The sequence below is a fragment of the Phoca vitulina genome, unplaced genomic scaffold (genome assembly GCF_004348235.1).
Source record: "Phoca vitulina isolate PV1807 unplaced genomic scaffold, GSC_HSeal_1.0 scaffold70, whole genome shotgun sequence".
Lineage (NCBI taxonomy): Eukaryota > Metazoa > Chordata > Mammalia > Carnivora > Phocidae > Phoca > Phoca vitulina.
The window spans coordinates 6,503,912-6,522,012 of NW_022589773.1; the positions used below are offsets into that span (position 1 = coordinate 6,503,912).

Sequence of the window (18,101 nt, forward strand, 5' to 3'; positions counted from 1 at the left end):
ATTAGTATTTTATTTTCTTTGGGTAAATACCTAGTAAAGCAATTGCTGGATCATAAGGTAGTTGCATTTTTAACTTTTTGAGGAACCTCCATACTGTTTTCCAGAGTGGCTTCACCAGTTTGCATTCCCACCAACAGTGCAGGAGGATTTCCCTTTCTCCATATCCCTGTCAACATCTGTTGTTTCTTGTGTTACCGATTTTAGCCATTCTGACAGGTGTGAGGTGATATTGTAGTTTTGATTCATATTTCCCTGATGCTGAGTGATATTGAGCATCTTTTTGTGTGTTTGTTGGCCATCTGTATATCTTTTTTGGAAAAATTTCTATTCATGTGTTCTGCCCACTTTTTAATTGGATTATTTGTTTCTTGGGTGTTGAGTTTTATAAGTTCTTTATATATTTTGGATACTAACCCTTTATCAGATGTCATTTGCAAATATCTTCTCCCATTCCATAGGTTGCCTTTTAGTTTTGTTGATTGTTTCCTTCACTGTGCAGAAGATTTTTATTTTGATGAAGTCCCAATAGTTTATTTTTGCTTTTTGTTTCTCTTGCCTCTGGAGATATATCTAGAAAAAAGTTGCTAAGGCCAATGTCAAAGAGGTTACCATCTGTGTTCTCCTCTAGGATTATTAGGTTTCAGGTCTCACATTTAGGTCTTTAATCCATTTTGAATTTATTTTTGTGTATGGTCTAAGAAAGTAGTACAGTTTCATCTTTTTGCATGCTGCTGCTCAGTTTTCTGAACACTATTGAAGAAACTGTTTTTTTCCCATTGGATGTTCTTTCCTGCTTTGTTGAAGATTAGTTGACCATATAGTTGTGGGTTTGTTTCTGGGTTTTCTACTCTGTTTTATTGATCTGTGTGTCTATTTTTGTGCCAGTACCATACTGTTTTGATCACTACAACTTTGTAATATAACTTGAAGTCTGGAATTGTGATGCCTCCAGCTTTGCTCTTCTTTTTTTAAGGTTGCTTTGACTATTCAGGGTCTTTAGTGATTCCATACAGATTTTAGGATTTTGTTGTAGCTCTGTCAAACATTCAGTTGGTGTTTTGATAGGGATTGTGTTAAATGTGTAGATTGCTTTGGGTAGCATAGACATTTTAACAATATTTGTCCTTCTGATCCTTGAACATGGAATGCTTTTCCATTTCTTTGTGTCATCTTCAGTTTCTTTCATCAATGTTTTATAGTTTTCAGAGTACAGGTCCTTAATCTCTTTGGTTAGGTTTATTCCTAGGTATCCTATTGCTTTTGGTGCAATTGTAAATGGGATTGATTCCTTAATTTCTCTTTCTGCTGCTTCATTATTCGTATATAGAAATGCAACAGATTTCCCTATGTTGATTTTGTAACCTGTGACTTTACTGAATTAGTTTATCAGTTTTAGCAGTTTTTTTGGTGGAATCTTTTAGGTTTTTTATATGTAGTATCATGTCATCTGCAAATAGTGAAAGTTTTACTTTTTCCTTGCCAATTTGGATGCCTTTTAATTTGTTTTGTTGTCTGTTTGCTGTGGCTAAGACTTCCATTACTATGTTAAATAACTGTTGAGAATGGACATCCCTGGCTTTTCCTCATCATAGAGGAAAAGCTCTGTTTTTCCCTTTTGAGGTTGATGTTAGCTGGGGGTTTTTCATATATGGCCTTTGTTATGTTGAGGTATATGTCCTCTAAATCTACCTCGTTGAGGGTTTTTATCATGAGTAGCATTTGATTAACCTCTACATACTTGTGAATTCTCGAGTTTTCTTTTTGTAATTGTTTTCTAGTTTCATACCTTTGTGGTTGAAAGATGCTTGATAAGATTTCAGTCTTTTTAAATTTATTAAACTTGTTTTGTGTCCTAACATATGGTCTATACCAGAAAATGTTACAGGTGCACTTGAGAAGAATGTATATTCTGCTGCTTTGGGATCAAATATTCTGTATATATCTGTTAAGTCCATCTGGCCAAATGTATCATTTAAGGTGCAACACATATTTGATAAATTGCACTTTCTTAATTTTTTTACTGTTCTTAGTAATTTATTTACTGTTTGGGATGCCTGGTTGGCTTAGTTGGTTAGGTGTTTGACTCATGATTTTGGCTCAGGTCATGAACTCATGGGTCATGAGATCGAGCCCCAAGTGGGTAGTCTGCTTGAGAGTCTCTCCTCTGCCTCTCTTCCAATTCATGCACGTGTGCATGCACTCTCTCTCTCTCTCTCTCTCTCTCTAATAAATCATTAAAAACATTAATTGATTTACTGTTCATTTTATTGTTTTACATATATTTTCTACAAATACTTTTACTTGTCATTTCCATTTTTATCCCTTATTTACTTTTCTTGTTTAATTGAAAGATGTGATATTTTCTGGTTTGCTGTCCATTAATTTAAGTGATATTGGTCTATAATTTTCTATTTTTGAAGAACGTCTAGTTTTGGTATAATTCTTATGCTGCTTTTCTAAAAAAGGATTTACATAAATCCATGACTAGAATGGATTTTAAACTTAAATTCTCATATATTAAATAGCCAAAAGGAAAGTTATTCCAAAAGGAAAAGTTACCAGTTATACATAATAGTGTTTAAATTAATTAGGTTTGGCATTTTTGAAAGAATTAACATTATAGAGGTAATTACAGGGAATATTTTTTAGAACTTTGAGATATATAGCAAAAATTTCAATTTTATGGTCTGTAACTTCTCTCTATATAAAGGTACATATTATTTTTCACTTTAATATCTCACATCCTCCTGTGTGAGACCTTTGCTTTGGCCCTGTTTGTCTGTTGCTGTTCTCTGAATATACATTGCTGATCCTAACCTGGCACTGACATGCATGGTTGCATTTATTATTTCATTTATCACTTGAACACCTTTGTTTTCTAAATGCTATACAAAGGTCTGGAGTTACAGTGGTAAATGAGAGCTATATGTCTCACAGTCATGGACTTCCTGAATTATAGTACCAACATGATATATAATAGTGGTTACAAGTTTTGGAATTAGACAGACATGGGTTCAAATACTATTTTGCCACCTAATGGCAGTATGATCTTGGGTGTGTTATTTAACAACTCTACACCTTAGTTTTTTCATCTCATCTCTAGAAAGGAAATACTAAATATTTCTACTTCATAGCATTTCTATGTAAAGTCCTTTAGTTAATATTTGTCAACTACTTTGCACAGCCCTTGGCACACAGCAAGTGCTCAATAATGGTACGGTAATTATTGTGAATACTATAACTATTTCTACCACAAAAATCATTGCACATGAAAAACATCTTTAGGTATTTTGTCATAGTCCACATCACATCATTTTTCTAAGACCATAGTGCATGAAGAATCAAACTTTAAAGGCGTGGCTTTCAATAATTGAGATAGATTTGTTGAAAGAGATAAAAGTAATTCAGTATTCTCTAGTTGATCGGTTAAATGTGACCTTTGTTGATTTTAGTAATATTTAAGTGAGCAAATTTTAATTCCGTTTATATTTTATCTTTTTATTTATTTATTTTTAAAGATTTTATTTATTTATTTGACAGAGAGAGACACAGCAAGAGAGGGAACGCAAGCAGGGGGAGTAGGAGAGGGAGAAGCAGGCTTCCCGTGGAGCAGGGAGCCTGATGTGGGGCTCGATCCCAGGAGCTGGGATCATGACCCGAGGTGAAGGCAGACGCTTAATGACTGAGCCACCCAGGCGGCCCTGTTTGTATTATATTTTAGATCGAGTTTTATAAAATTGTTTCTTAGCTTCAGAATAACAAATATAGTTGCTTTGTGTGCAGTGATTTAGCAACTGGACACTGCTTTCCATTTTATTGTTTTGACATCTTTTGCTTAAGTAAGGCTTATTAAATGAAATATTATTCACAGCATGGTAGTAAATACTTTACATTCTTCTTATATACTTTCTCTGGACCTTGTAAATGGCATAACTCAGTTCTCTGACCTCTTTTAGTATTAAAATAAGTTATTGAACCATTTTATTTACCTTTTGCAATTTCAAAGACCAATAATAAGAAATGTCTTAATTTTAAAACTTTCTGAATCTTAGGGCTGATTCTAGGAATCTTTAAATTCATTGCCAACTTTGATGAATGATACCTGAAGTGGAAAACCGCTCAAAGTGTGCAGTGGAGTTTGGACCCATCATTTTCATCTTGTAATCTACAAAAATGGGGGGAGGGGATGAGACTATACTTGGCCTAAGTACTTGGATCCCAAATTTTGTATTTGAAGGTAGGGGTATAATGGAATTCATAGGATAAACTCCAAATCAAAAGGCAAAAGTATTTAAGATGAATCAAGTATGACAAGAAAGTATTTATGTGTGTTTGATGATGGGGTGGAAAAAGAAACTCTCAATTGAGTAGGTTAATCGTCTGTTCTTTTTTTCTTCTTTCTCTTTCCAAAAGAGTCAGATTTGACTTCTTACAGCTGACAAATGGCCTACCTGAAATATTTCACAGAAGAGAGAGCAGGATTTAGACTAGTATTATGTTATTTAACTTTTTGCTAAACTGAAAATTTTCAGTATGTTTAATTGGTTGATCTTTATGAAGTAGGACAAATATAAAACTTTAGGGAAGAAACTTGTAACATTACTAAATATAATAGCTTAGGGGCGCCTGGGTGGCTCAGTTGTTAAGTGTCTGCCTTCGGCTCAGGTCACGATCCCAGGGTCCTGGGATCGAGTCCCACATCGGGCTCCCTGCTCAGCGGGAAACCTGCTTCTCCCTCTCCCACTCCCCCTGCTTGTGTTACTGCTCTCGCTCTCTCTCTCTCTGTCAAATAAATAAATAAAGTTTTAAAAAAATTAAATAAATATAACAGCTTAGAAGTAGTGGTAACAGTGAGAGATAAAAACATTACAAAATTAAAATGGGTGATGACAACAGGATTTGGGGTTAGTTTACAGGGAAGATCAGTGGAACCCCAACATTCACTCAAGACTAAACAGAGATGTATTGTTAATCGTGATAAGGACTGCTTTGGTTGGAGGAGTTAGGACAGAAGTCATTTATATGAATTCAAGAGAGAACAGGAGGAAAGTAAGTAAAAGCAGTAAGTATTGATAACTCCTGAGTATCATTGCTAGAAAGGCAATAAAGTGATGGGGGATAGCTAAAGAGAGATGTAGGGTTAAGGAAGGGATTTGGGGTATTGCTTTGTTTTTTAACCCTGGGAAATATTAGGACTTACTAGCTTGTGGATGGATATGGTCCATTAAAAAGGGAAAGTTATAGTTACATAGGGGAGATTCGGGGCAATTTCTCCAGCATTGACTTTAGTTTGACAAGAAGTGATGGCAGCCACTGTATAAGTTTAGGGTTTGTCTTTAGATAAGAACATGGTTAGTTCATCCATGGTAATGTGTAGGAGAGCAGAATGTATGAAAATAAATATAGGTAGATTATTGATCTAATGAGAAAAGAGGTAGGGGTTTTCTTCTAATTGCTTTGATTTTTTAATGAATTTTCTAGGTCTTCAACTGACAGTATCTGAGAGAAGGACAGAGGAATTGGACTAGGGGAGTACAAAGGAAAAAGAGCTTCAGAAAACCATATATTTCAAGAAAAAAACCTGGCCTGCTTTACATATTTGTATTATCCACTTGGCTCTTGAAGTTATTATTCGGGTCCTGATTAAACTCTTTCCTCTGCTTTGGAGAATTGTTTCTCTCTTACTTCTTGGCTCCTTTTTTCGGGGGCGGGGGCGATAAAAACAGTTCTTTCTTTGGACAAAGTTAGTTATCTGTTTTATCCTAATAAAAAGATAAACAACAAAATATTTTTTGACAGTCTTTTATATCCAGATATATCCAGTCACTAAGTTGTATTTATTCTTATTAATGGCAGTGTCAAAAATTAAAGAAAAGGACTATTGATATTCCAGATTTCACTTTTTCATTTTTTAAAAAATTTATCATAATTTTGTTTTTCTTCTTCTTTTAGATGTTCTTAATAGTTGCTCCTCTTTCTGTCCTCTACAACTGGAGGGATGAATTGGACACCTGGGGATATTTCAGAGTCACTATTTTACATGGTAACAAAAAAGACAACGAACTGATTCGTGTAAAGCAGAGGAAATGTGAAATTGCTCTAACAACTTATGAAACACTACGTTTATGTCTGGAGGAACTTAACAGGTAATGGGAATAATGGGAATGATTGCATTAATATTCTGTTTACACCCACTGTATTTATCCCTTTATATTGTGATTTTTTAAAAAGTTCTAAATATTCCTTAGCATAATTTCATTTCAGAATTATTAAAATAGACAGTTTATAATAATTTATTTTCTAAAAAGGAAAAACCTGTGGGGTGCCTGGGTGATTCAGTCAATTAAGCATCCCACTCTTGATTTTGGCTCAGGTCATGATCTCAGGGTCGTGGGATTGAGCCCCATGTCATGCTCTGTGTGGGCGTGGAGCCTGCTTAAGATTCTTTCTCGCCCTCTCAAAACAAAACAAAAGAAAACAAAACCTGCATCAGATTTTATACAGTCCATTCTTTTTCCTTTATTCCGTCTCCAAACAATGTGTGTTAAAGAAGGGTAATACTATCCTAAATTTTACACATATGGCACCTCTAGACTAAGAGGAATTTTCATGAATGATTTTAATTGTGGGAATCTGTTGAGAATGTTGAGTGGCAAAAAGTACATGTACATATACATATTGAGAATCAGTGTTCCAGGATTATAAGTACCCAAAAGAAATGAACTGGCTTATGCCTGACTGCGTCTTGCGATTTTAATGGGGCATCTAGAGACATAACTATAAAGCCTTGTGAGTGTTATGATATGTGACAGGGGATGTTGTGGGAGCACATAAGAGACCTAATTCTGCTGCAAAGTGAGGAGAGTTGTCAGGGAGCTTCCCAGAGAGAGAAGATGACCTATCAGCTGAGTAAGAACTGAAGGATGAGTAAGAGTTGAATAGTAGAAGAGTAATGCAGGAAGAGGGAGCAAAGAGCATTTGCAGAAGCCTTCAGCCCACAAACATCATGGCCCACTTTTGAATAAATGAAAGCAGTTCTGATGCATTCTATATCTCATGGCTGCAGCATATGTGTAAGAGGGAAGTGGCTGGGAGACAACAACTGTGTGGTAAGCAAGGAACAGATTATAAAAGATACTGAAAGCTGTCTGGAGGATTAGAGGTCTTTATTCTTAAAGTAGTAAAGTGCCCTAGAAATGTTTACAGTGGATTACTAATAAGATAAAAATGGTCAGATTTGCATTTTATAAGTAACCTATTTGCTGTGTGTGCAGACAGAGGAGAACCAAACTAAATGGAGAAAGACCAATTAGAAGGCTTATTATGAGCTAAATTGTGTCCCCTCCAAGTTTGTATGGGCGAGTCCCAAACCCAGGGACCTCAGAATGTAACTGTATTTGGAGAAATAATATTCTTAAAGAAGCAATTAAGTTAAAATGAGGCCATTAAGGTAGTCTTGTCCAATCTGTCTGGGGTCCTTAGAAGAGAAAGAGATACCAGGAACTTGAGTGCACAGAGGAAAGGATACATGGGGACACAGCAAGAAGGCAGCCATCTAGAAGCCAAGGAGAGAGGCCTCAGAAGAAACCAAACCTGCCAACACTTTGGATTTCTAGTCTCTAGAACTGTTGTGTCTGGCACATCATAGTATTTTTGCTCATCATAGTATTTTTGAGATTCATCCATGTTTTGAATGTATCTGTGATCGTTCTTTTTTAATCCTGAGGTGTATTATATTTTATGAATATACCACATTTTGTTTACCCATTAATTTCAGGATAGATATTTATATTTGGGTTTTCCAGTTTTTGGTTATTATAAGTAAAACTCTAAGGAATATTATTGTAGAAGCCTTTTTTGAAGCATACATTTTCATTTATCTTGGGTAGACATATTTGCATTTCCTGGGAGTGGAATTGTTGGGTTATGTAAGTGTAGGTTTAACTTTAGAAGAAACTGCCAAACCATTTTCCTGAGTGGTTGTACCATTCTGTTCCAACTAGCAATCTATGGGACTTAAGTTGCTTTATATATTCACCAACATTTGGCATTATCAGTCTTTTTGTTTTTAGATATTTTAGTGTGTCTGTGGTGGTACTTTGTTGTATAATTTACATTTTTCTGAACTATGTATACATGAAAAAAATGTTTATTCTACAGTTAGATATAGTGTTCTGTAAATATCAATAAAGTCAAGTTGGTTAGGAGTTGTTCTTAATGTTCTCTGTCTTTCCTAATTTTCTGTTGTTTTATAATTTCTGAGAGAAAAATGTTGTAATCTTTAATTATACTTGTATATTTTTAAATTCCCTTGAGTTCTGTCAGCTTTCAGTTCATATATTTTGAAGCTCTTATTGGGTACACACACATTTAAGATTAGTGTTTTTTTCTTATGAATTAATCCTTTTATCTTAAAAAATGTTCCTTTTTATATCTTAAAGTTTTATCTGATATCAATATAGACAATACAGTCTTCTTATACTTACTGCATGTTTATCATTTTCTATCTTTCTATTTGAATATATTGGTTCTTTATATTTAAAGTGAACCTTTGTGGTTAATGATAGGTCTTGCTTTTTTATCCATTCTGATAACCTGCCTCTTATTTGGAGTAGTTAGTCCATTTACATTTAATATAATTATTAGTAAGGTGGATTTCCATTTTTGTCAGCTCTAAGATTTGATTTTACCTCACTTAGAAGCTAATAATAGCCTGCTCCTGTTTCATGGATGCTATCAGAAAGATAGGAGTAATCTGAGGTATGGAGAAGTTAAGTAACTCACCAAAGCCTACAACAGCTAAGTCATTGGTAGGCATGAAATTTAAACTTTGACCAACTAACTCCAGAACTTGGGCTTTTATTTAATATATTATATGACCCCAAAAGATGTTCTGCACTTACATAAATATAGTAAGATATTTGTTCATCATAGCATCAATCATATTTTAATTTTTAATTGTCTGCCCCTTTAGACTGTGAGGAGTTTGGTGTAGGATAATTTCTGTATTTCAGTGCTTATTACACCTCTAGCACATAATACTTGCTGAATATATGTTTGTTAAGTAGTTATTTTCTGTGATTGTTACAAATATTAAATAAGAATTCTGAAGTGGAATTTTGTCGGTATGTGTCCCAGATTTCTGTGTAAAATTGAAAAATTAAATGTCACAGTGTTTGTTATATGTAGCTTTCTGTTATTTGTTCAAATGGCTTTATTTTGACAAATGTTCAAAATAATTTAGATTTCATTTGAGTAAATATTAAGTAATTCTGTTTTAGAGTTGCTGCAATCTGGTATTTTATTTTTTTATTGAAGTATAGTTGACATACATGTTATATTAGTTTCAGGTGTACAACATAGTGATTCAACAAGTTTATGCTCAAATATTAAGTAATTTTTGTGAGAATAGCACTCTGTGATAGAACAGAATTAAACACTGATCATAGATAATCCAGAGTAAACACACTATATGAGTGAGCTATATCTCTTTTTGTTATTATTATTATGTTTTGCTTCATTTTTATCAGTTATATATGTACATTATTTAGAGATCCAAACATGAAAAACTGCAATTCACTCCTTCCTGCCACCTCTATTACCTGTTCTTCAGACACAACCATCTTCAATTCTTTTACTTCTCTTCCTACTTTTACCTCCATATCTCTAAAGAAAATTTTTATGCTGCAACTTTTAATTTTTTTCATTTTTTATTTTTTTAGTTTTCAGCACACCCGCTGATTTCTTCTTAGATTTTGTCCTTCTTTTGCTTACTTGAGGGTGACCTGGCTGGACTATTTTATGGAGTAGGAACTACTAGCTAGGAGATCCAGTTGCTTCTTAGACTTGAACATTTGTATAACTCCAACTTGCAGAGGCATCAGGTACCACCAATTCCTAGCTTTTGAAGACCACTACTGGCATAGGCTTCTGCTTTCTCTGCTTTTGTAAGTCATCTTGTTCATTTTCTTCCCAGCCTTTAAAATTTTGTGGTCATTTTTTCCTCTTTCTCTTTGTTCTTTTGTTCTTTTTCAACTTTATATTAAGAAATTATCAAACCTGTAGAAATATTGAAGTAACAGTATATGAACATCTATATACTTACCACCTATACTCACCAGTTCTGTGTGTGTGTGTGTGTGTGTTTGTGTGTGTGTGTATTCAAATGTTGACAAAATATGTTAATATATGTGTGTCTATGTCTATGTACAGTGGTGGTATTAAGTCATTTCAGTAAACGGTAAATAACATGACAATATAATCTCAAAATATTTAGCATAGATTTCCTAAAACTAATTATATTTTTTCTCATACCACATTATCATTGTCACACTTAAGAAAATTAACAGCAATTAAAATTTCCTTATCTTCAAAATATTGTTAATATCCAGTATTTGCAAAGCAGGATCCAATAAATGTTCAAATGATGGATTTGTTGATTAAGTCTGTTTAGTCTCTTCTAATCTGGGACATTCCCCCAACTTACTTTTTTATTGTATGATATTTTGAGGGGATCAGGCCAGTTGTCTTTTAGGATGTCTCAAATATTAGATTTGTCTATTTACTCTCTCAAGGAATTGTGTATTCCTTTACATCTGTATTTCTATAAGCTGATTTTGGTCTAAGGTTAAGATTCAGGTTAAATGTTTAACCTTTTTTGATAAAAATACTTCATAAGTGAGGCTGTGGGCTTCATATTACATTACTTCAGGAGATATTAATGTCAGGTTGTTTCACTATTAATGATGCCAAGGTTGTCCTACAGGCTAAAGAAGTGGTCATCAGAGATTATAAAGTTATGTTTCTCCTTTTACAATTGTGGGGTGGTACTTTGCCACTATTTGAATATTCTGATCCTTCAGTCCTTTTGCTTAGTGGTATTAGCATACAAAAATTATTCTTGGCTCAATCAGATATTTTACTGGGTTTTACAAAATAATGTTTTCCTGAATTTATCATTTCTTCTACACTTATTAACTGGCATTCTCCTTTAATTAGGAATTAATTATAATATCAACTAAAAAAGCAAGGCAAGTGCTTGATTCTTCGGCCAACTTTCAGACTAAGATGTTGGTGTAATCGTCATCTACAATGATAGCAAAGTTTTCCTCCCATCTTCCCCTTTTCTGAGTGTCACTATGGATTAATGGATTAATGAAGTGGATTTGACATACCATTGAATATACCCATTCTAAGTAGAGAATGATTTTTAGTAAATTTATGAAGTTGTGATTATCACCACAATCCAGTTTTAAAACATTTCTATCACCTCAAAAAGTTTTTTGCTTCGAGTCAATCAGTGGTCCCATCTCCAGTTTCAAGCAGTGCTATCTACTTTCAGTCTCTATAGATTTGCGTTTTCTGGAAATTTGATGTAAATGGAATCATTCACTATGTAGTCTTTTGTGTTTGATTTTGAGGTCCATCATGTTGTAGCATTTTGAATAGTTTATTGCTTTTTATTGCTTAACAGTATTATATGTATATACCTCATTTTGTTTATCCATTCATCATGCATGGACATTTGGATTGTTTCCAGTTTTTGGCTGTCATGAATAATGCTGCTGTGAATATTTATGTACGAGTCTTTGTGTGGATGTAAAATTTTTTTTTTTTTTTGGACAGATACTTAGGAATGGAATTGCTGGGTGCTAGGAGAAATTTAATTTTTTAAGAAACTGCCAAATTGTTTTAGAAAAGTAGCTGCACACACACAAAAAAGTAACTACACTTTCCCCAAAACGGTGTATGAGGATTCATTTCCCCATATCCTTGTCAACACTTGATATTGTCAATCTTTTTTTGATTATAGCCATTCAAATGGGTTTGTAGCAGTATCTTGTGGTTTTAATTTGCATTTTTCTAATGACTAAAGATGTTGAGAATCTTTTATGTACTTATTTGTCCTTTGTATATCTTCTTTGGTTAAATGTCTATTAAAATACTTTACTCATCTTTTAAATTGGATTGTGTTGAGTTGCAGTAAGTCTTTATATATTCTGTGTATAAGCTCTTTACCAGATTATGATTTGCAAATGTTTTTTCCCAGTCTGTAGCATGTCTTTCATTTTCCTATGGTTTCTTTGGAAGAGCAGAAGTTTTTAACTTTAATAAAGTCCAACTTATCAAAAATTTTTTATTGGTGTCATATCTAAGAAATTTATGCCTAACCCAGAATCACAAGATTTTTTCCTATGTTTTATAAGTTTTATAGTTTTGGCTCTTATATTTAGGCTTATGATCTGTTTTTAGTTTATTTTTGTTTATGGTGTGAGGTAAGGATCTAAATTAATTTTTTTCATAGAATTTTGGGGTTTTTATTTATTCAGTGTTTTATATTCAGTTATAATCATTATTCTTAATGATGTGTTTTAATGTGTTTTCTGGCTCTTCACTATTTCCCCTGCTGCATGTCTGAAATCAATCATTTCTCCATGGGGCTCTGTTTTGTTTTGTTTTTCTTTTAGTGGTCTGATTACTATTGGTGCTCATTGCTACTGGGTTAACAATTGATTCTAAACCTTTTTAGCAGAGAGAGCTATGTAATATAACTTTTTAAAATCATAAGTTTATATTGACATTTTTCATTCAGACTTGACATTACAAGTTTTGCTTTTATATTTCTCTAGTTTATTCTTTTTAAAAATCCTTTTCTGTCATTTTAGTGATATTTAAATGAGTTTTTAATTCCACCATCATTAAACAGAATCTATCCTTTTGTCTCCCTACATATTTTATTTTTATGGGTTGTCCAAACCCAGGACCATTTAACTAACTCAGAATCCTATGGAATCATCAAAGAGTAAATAGGGAAAAACCTCTAAAACTTTGGTAGAGAAAGCTGCTCTCTAAAAATTATACAGAGTAAGAAAGAGAAGTTTTCTCAACATCCCCCCACCCCTTTTTTTTCTTACTTTGTAGTTTGGAATGGTCAGGTGTCATCGTGGATGAAGCTCATAGAATCAAGAATCCAAAGGCTAGAATAACAGAAGTTATGAAAGCTTTGAAATGTAATGTCCGCATTGGCCTCACTGGAACCATTCTTCAGAACAACATGAAAGAACTGTGGTGTGTTATGGACTGGTGAGTGAAAATAATTTTTCCGTTTTGGAAAATTTTTAATATTTCTTTAACTTAATGTTACCTTGTTTGCTAATTAATAGTTTCTAAAAAAAAAATTATGTCTGTTTATGGATGTGTTTGTCCCAAACACAGTATACAGAGTAGAGTCCCATGAATACCTATCTTTATATATTACTCTTGGCCCCTGCAGTAAATATCTGAATTTATTCACCAGTTCTGTCATCTTATAGTTATTTATTGAAATGTCATAAAGAAAAAACATTCTCTTTTCTTTCATTTTGTTATTGTTATCATTCATGAACAAGTGACTTAGTATATTTCTTAGAAGCAAAAAGAAGTCAATGTGTTTCTTTTTAGATAATTTAATAAAGCTGTCATATTTTTTTAATTGTCTTTATAAAGGGCTGTGCCAGGACTTTTAGGTAGTAGGATCCACTTCAAGAAGCAGTTTTCTGACCCAGTAGAACATGGTCAGAGACACACAGCAACAAAAAGAGAACTAGCCACTGGCCGAAAGGCCATGCAAAGGCTTGCAAAGAAGATGTCTGGATGGTTTCTCAGGCGTACCAAGACTCTAATCAAGGATCAGTTGCCTAAGAAGGAAGACCGGGTGAGAACTGCATTTGTTTAAATTATTAATTTCTCATCATTTATTTATTAATTTCTCATGTTTTATTTTTTTCTGAAAAAAAAAAAATTCTTCTTAGGAGGAAATCTATCTCCTGTGGTATTTTATGAATATAGTTTTTTGCCGTCTACTCAGTGTGGAAAAAAAGTATTATATGCAAATTCAGAAAGCATTAATTGAGCCCAGTCTAACAGGTTAGCTAACAGATTTATTGTTAGTATACATTAAATTCATTTCTCTTATTTTATAAGAACGCTTTTGGTATAATTCTTTCTCAATGAAGAAAGAACTCTCTCCCTAATTTGTTTTCTGTTCATATTTTGCCCTTCATATATTTTGCCTACTATCTATAGCCCAGTGTATTCTTTGAGACCTTGATAACAGCTATAGCACTACAATGATAAAAGCTTTGTTTCATAGGTTTGTTTCTTTTAGAATGCTATCTATAGTTATACAACTAACTTAATTTGAAGAATTTTAGGAAAGTTATAATTAAATTCTGTCAATTGTTTAAGAATGTAGTGGTCCTCTTTTATAGTTTTTAATCTTGTGGTTCTTATAACTCAGGTAATGGAATAAAGGTTCTATAAATTACTATGAACTAAGCTTAATTAATGTCCCATATATGGGCAATACTATCAAATACTCTCTAAACTTAGGATATCCTGTTGATTATTACTTTAAAAAAATAGATTTGAAAGGAAAATAAACTGATAACAAGTTAGGGAAATTGACTTTTTGTTCTAAAGCAAATAGTATTGTTTAATTGGAATACTTAATGAACCCCCACTTTTTAAAATATTTTGTGCAATTTTATGTATATTATTTAATTGTCTGTCCAGTAGGAGCAATAACCATAAATATATGAAGAGAGAATTGTGCACAGAATGTTTAGAGCTTGGGCTCTGAAATGAAATAATATAGGCTTGAATCCTGGCTCCCCTACTTAGGAGTTTTATGACCTCGAGCAATTTGCTAAGTCTCCCAAACCTTGGTCTCTTTATCTGTTAAATAGGAATGATGATAGCAGTGTCTGCCTTATATGGTTGCTCTGAAGTGTGTGGCATTTGAGAAGCGTTTAGTAAATGTTACTACATGTTTTAAGGTACTTAGGAATAAATTTAACCAAGGAGGTGAAAGACCTATACGCTGAAAACTATAAGAAACTGATAAAAGAAATTGAAGAAGACACAAAAAAATGGAAGGGATACCCATGTTCATGGATTGGAAGAATTAATATTGTTAAAATATCCATACTACCCAAAGCCATGTATAGATTCAGTGCAATCCCTATCAAAATTCCTATGGCATATTTTTACAGGAATAGAACAAACATTCCTAAAATTTGTATGGAACCACAGTAGATCCCGAAATAGCCAATGCAATCTTGAGAAAGAACAGCAAAGTTGGCAGGCATCACATTTCCTGATTTCACACTATGTTACAAGGCTATAGTAATCAAAACAGTATGGTACTGGCATAAAAACAGATACATAAATCAGTAGAGTAGAATAGAGAACCCAGAAACAAACCCATGCATATACAGTCAAGGGAGCCAAGAATACTCAGGGAGTAAGAAAGGAATATACTCTTTTCAATAAATGGTGGTGGGAAAATTGGATATTCAAATGCAAAAGAATGCAGTAGGACTCCTGTCTTATACCTCTCACAAGAATTAACTGGAAATAGATTAAAGATTAAAACACAAGACATAATCTTTTAAAAGTCCTAGAAGAAAACAGGGAAAGAGCTCCTTGACGCTGGTCTTGGTGATGATTTTTTGAGTATGACATCAAAAGTATAAGCAACAAAAGCAAAAATAAAGAAGTGAGACGATGGGGCGCCTGCATGGTGCAGTTGGTTAAGCGTCTGACTCTTGGTTTCAGCTTAGGTCGTGAGATCGAGCCCTGCGTCAGGCTCAGTGCTCAGTGTGGAGTCTGTTTAACACTCTTTCTCCCTCTCCCTCTGCACCTCACCACCCCCCCACCCCCACACTCTCTCTCTCTCAAATAAATAACTTTAAAAAAAAAAAAAAAGTGAGACCACATCAAACTTAAAAGCTTCTGTATACCAAAAGAAACAATCAACAGAATTTGTCATTTTTTTACAATATTCTGTTGTAGTGATATATAAATATTTATAAATAGATGGCTTTTCCTTTTTATTCACATTTTTCAAAATCTTATTATGGGTTTTATGACCCTGGTTATATACCACTACATCTAGAAGACTTTTACCAACTTCCAGTGCTACTAGAAATATAAGGTAAATTATATCCTGCATAACTTATTAGTGGCATGATTTTATCAAATTTTCTTTTTTTTTTAATTTGGGCACAAAATAGAAACTTGTAGTTGCTTTTATGTGTATTTTCTTAATTCTTACCTTTGCTAATCTTAGGAATTTATAGTAGGATATCAAATACAAATTATAATACAAATAAGAATAATAAAGTTTTAAATTTTTTTCTAAGTTTTCGGGGAATTCAGTAAGTACTATTCATACTGTTGTTCCAAAGTTTTCCCTTTTCTCCTTATCCAGTTTTTTTTTTTTACAGATTTTATTTATTTATTTGAGAGAGAGAGAGAGCACAAGCAGGGGAGAGGGGCAAAGGGAGAGGGAAAGCAGACTTCCGGCTGAGCAGGGAGCCTGATGTGGGGCTCCCAGGACCCCAGGACCTGATCATGACCTGAGCTGAAGGCAGACGTTTAACCGACTGAGCCACCCAGGCACCCCTCCTTATCTAGTTTTTTATTTGACCTAAACTGTAGTCATTTACTTGCATGATGGGCTAATAGTATTGAAAGCCTGAAAAGACCCAGAATATATTTAGAAATATATGAGGAAAACACTTGTTTTTTTCATATTTGATTCCTTTCAATTGAAAAACAAACTCTATGAGATTTATTTGAAAAGAAAGTTATTTATATAGTTTAGGGTAGGGTCGGAGAAATTGTCATAATAATATATCTAAAAGAAAAATAGTTTATAAGCAGTTTTCACTCTTACAGACTTCAAAATCTGATGTGTGTTATGATTACTACTGCTATAAAAAAGTACCAATAATTGCCTTGTGTTTCATCTTGGCAGATGGTGTATTGTTCTCTGACAGATTTTCAGAAAGCTGTCTATCAAACGGTATTAGAAACAAAAGATGTGACTTTGATACTTCAGTCTTCTGAGCCTTGTAGCTGCAGCAGTGGACGGAAAAGGAGAAATTGTTGTTATAAGGCAAGCATTTCTGGGTGGTATCTCCACATCTTCCTTTTGATTACATAGTTCTCTGTTCTAATGTTGGAGGTAAGGAGCAGATAAAATAACTTTTCCTCAGTTCTTTAACTTTAGACGCCATAAGTTCATAAAAAGGAATAGTTTTCCAAAAGTATTTTACAATATCAAATAGTAATCATAGCAAAATATAATATTCAAATATCTTTTCAATAAACTGGTTTTTCAGTAGCTCTCAGAAACTAGTAGCTTCAATTTGATATCCTCCCTTTCAACTTTTGTTGGGAAGTAGCCTACTTCATCTTGGGACTTCATCTTATTTTCAGAAGTTTCTCCTTATCCCTTAATAGTAAACTTAGTCTTTGATAGCAGGCTTAAAATACTATTCTGATAGAGTGTTAATTAGTCGAAATTGTATATTGGTATAATAAAGTATTTTATTTTTATTTAGAAACAAATATTAGTTTGTATTTTTTAACCTTCTATCTGTATTTCCTGCCCTTTTTTTTTTTTTACCTCTCTATTTTATTATCAAGTTATCTGTCAAATATCCATGTACATAGAGGGACCCCTAAAAAATATTTATCTAGATTGAGATTTATTCCATCTCTCATTTATTTTCCTCTTTTTAACCGCGTCACTTTTTCAGAATAGCACAGTTTCCTCGGACACCTTGGAATATAAACAAGAGGACAGTGAAGGGACAGTGAAGTATAACCCTGCCCCCGTGCCATTTTTTATTACCAGGAACCTCGTATGGCAGCATTCTCTATCACTGTGGATCATGAGGGTAGATACTTTCTGGAATGAGGACTTTCTCCCCTCTTTTCTTAAAAACATCACCAAAAGTATGATTCCACATTAAGTGATTCATGGATATTTTATGTAACAGTTGACCATCATTTTCTCAGAATGTATTGTGCCAGGGGTGACCAGATGATAAACATTAGTGTAAGCGATATAGTTTATGAAGTCAGGAGTTACATAGCCTTGCTTGTTTTTATTTTCTTTTTCTGGTTACAGACCAATTCACATGGTGAAACAGTGAAAACCTTGTATTTCAGTTACCTTGCAGTCCTTCAGAAGGTAGCTAACCATGTTGCACTCCTGCAGTCTGCTAGCTCCTCCAAACACCAGGTTTGAGCTGGCTTTTTACATTTCT

At 33.5% G+C, this 18,101-nt stretch overlaps 1 protein-coding gene across 4 annotated transcripts in view; it reads left to right on the forward strand.

Moving 5' to 3' along the window:
* ERCC6L2 (ERCC excision repair 6 like 2) overlaps positions 1 to 18,101 on the forward strand; it is a 133,720-nt gene that overhangs the window by 38,727 nt on the left and 76,892 nt on the right. For all 4 annotated transcript variants that reach the window (XM_032392896.1, XM_032392898.1, XM_032392897.1 and 1 more), the window contains 5 exons: positions 5,953 to 6,146; positions 12,922 to 13,083; positions 13,486 to 13,693; positions 16,802 to 16,942; positions 17,963 to 18,076. In XM_032392896.1, the coding sequence (XP_032248787.1) occupies positions 5,953 to 6,146; positions 12,922 to 13,083; positions 13,486 to 13,693; positions 16,802 to 16,942; positions 17,963 to 18,076 (819 nt within the window). The remainder of the gene's footprint in view (positions 1 to 5,952; positions 6,147 to 12,921; positions 13,084 to 13,485; positions 13,694 to 16,801; positions 16,943 to 17,962; positions 18,077 to 18,101) is intronic.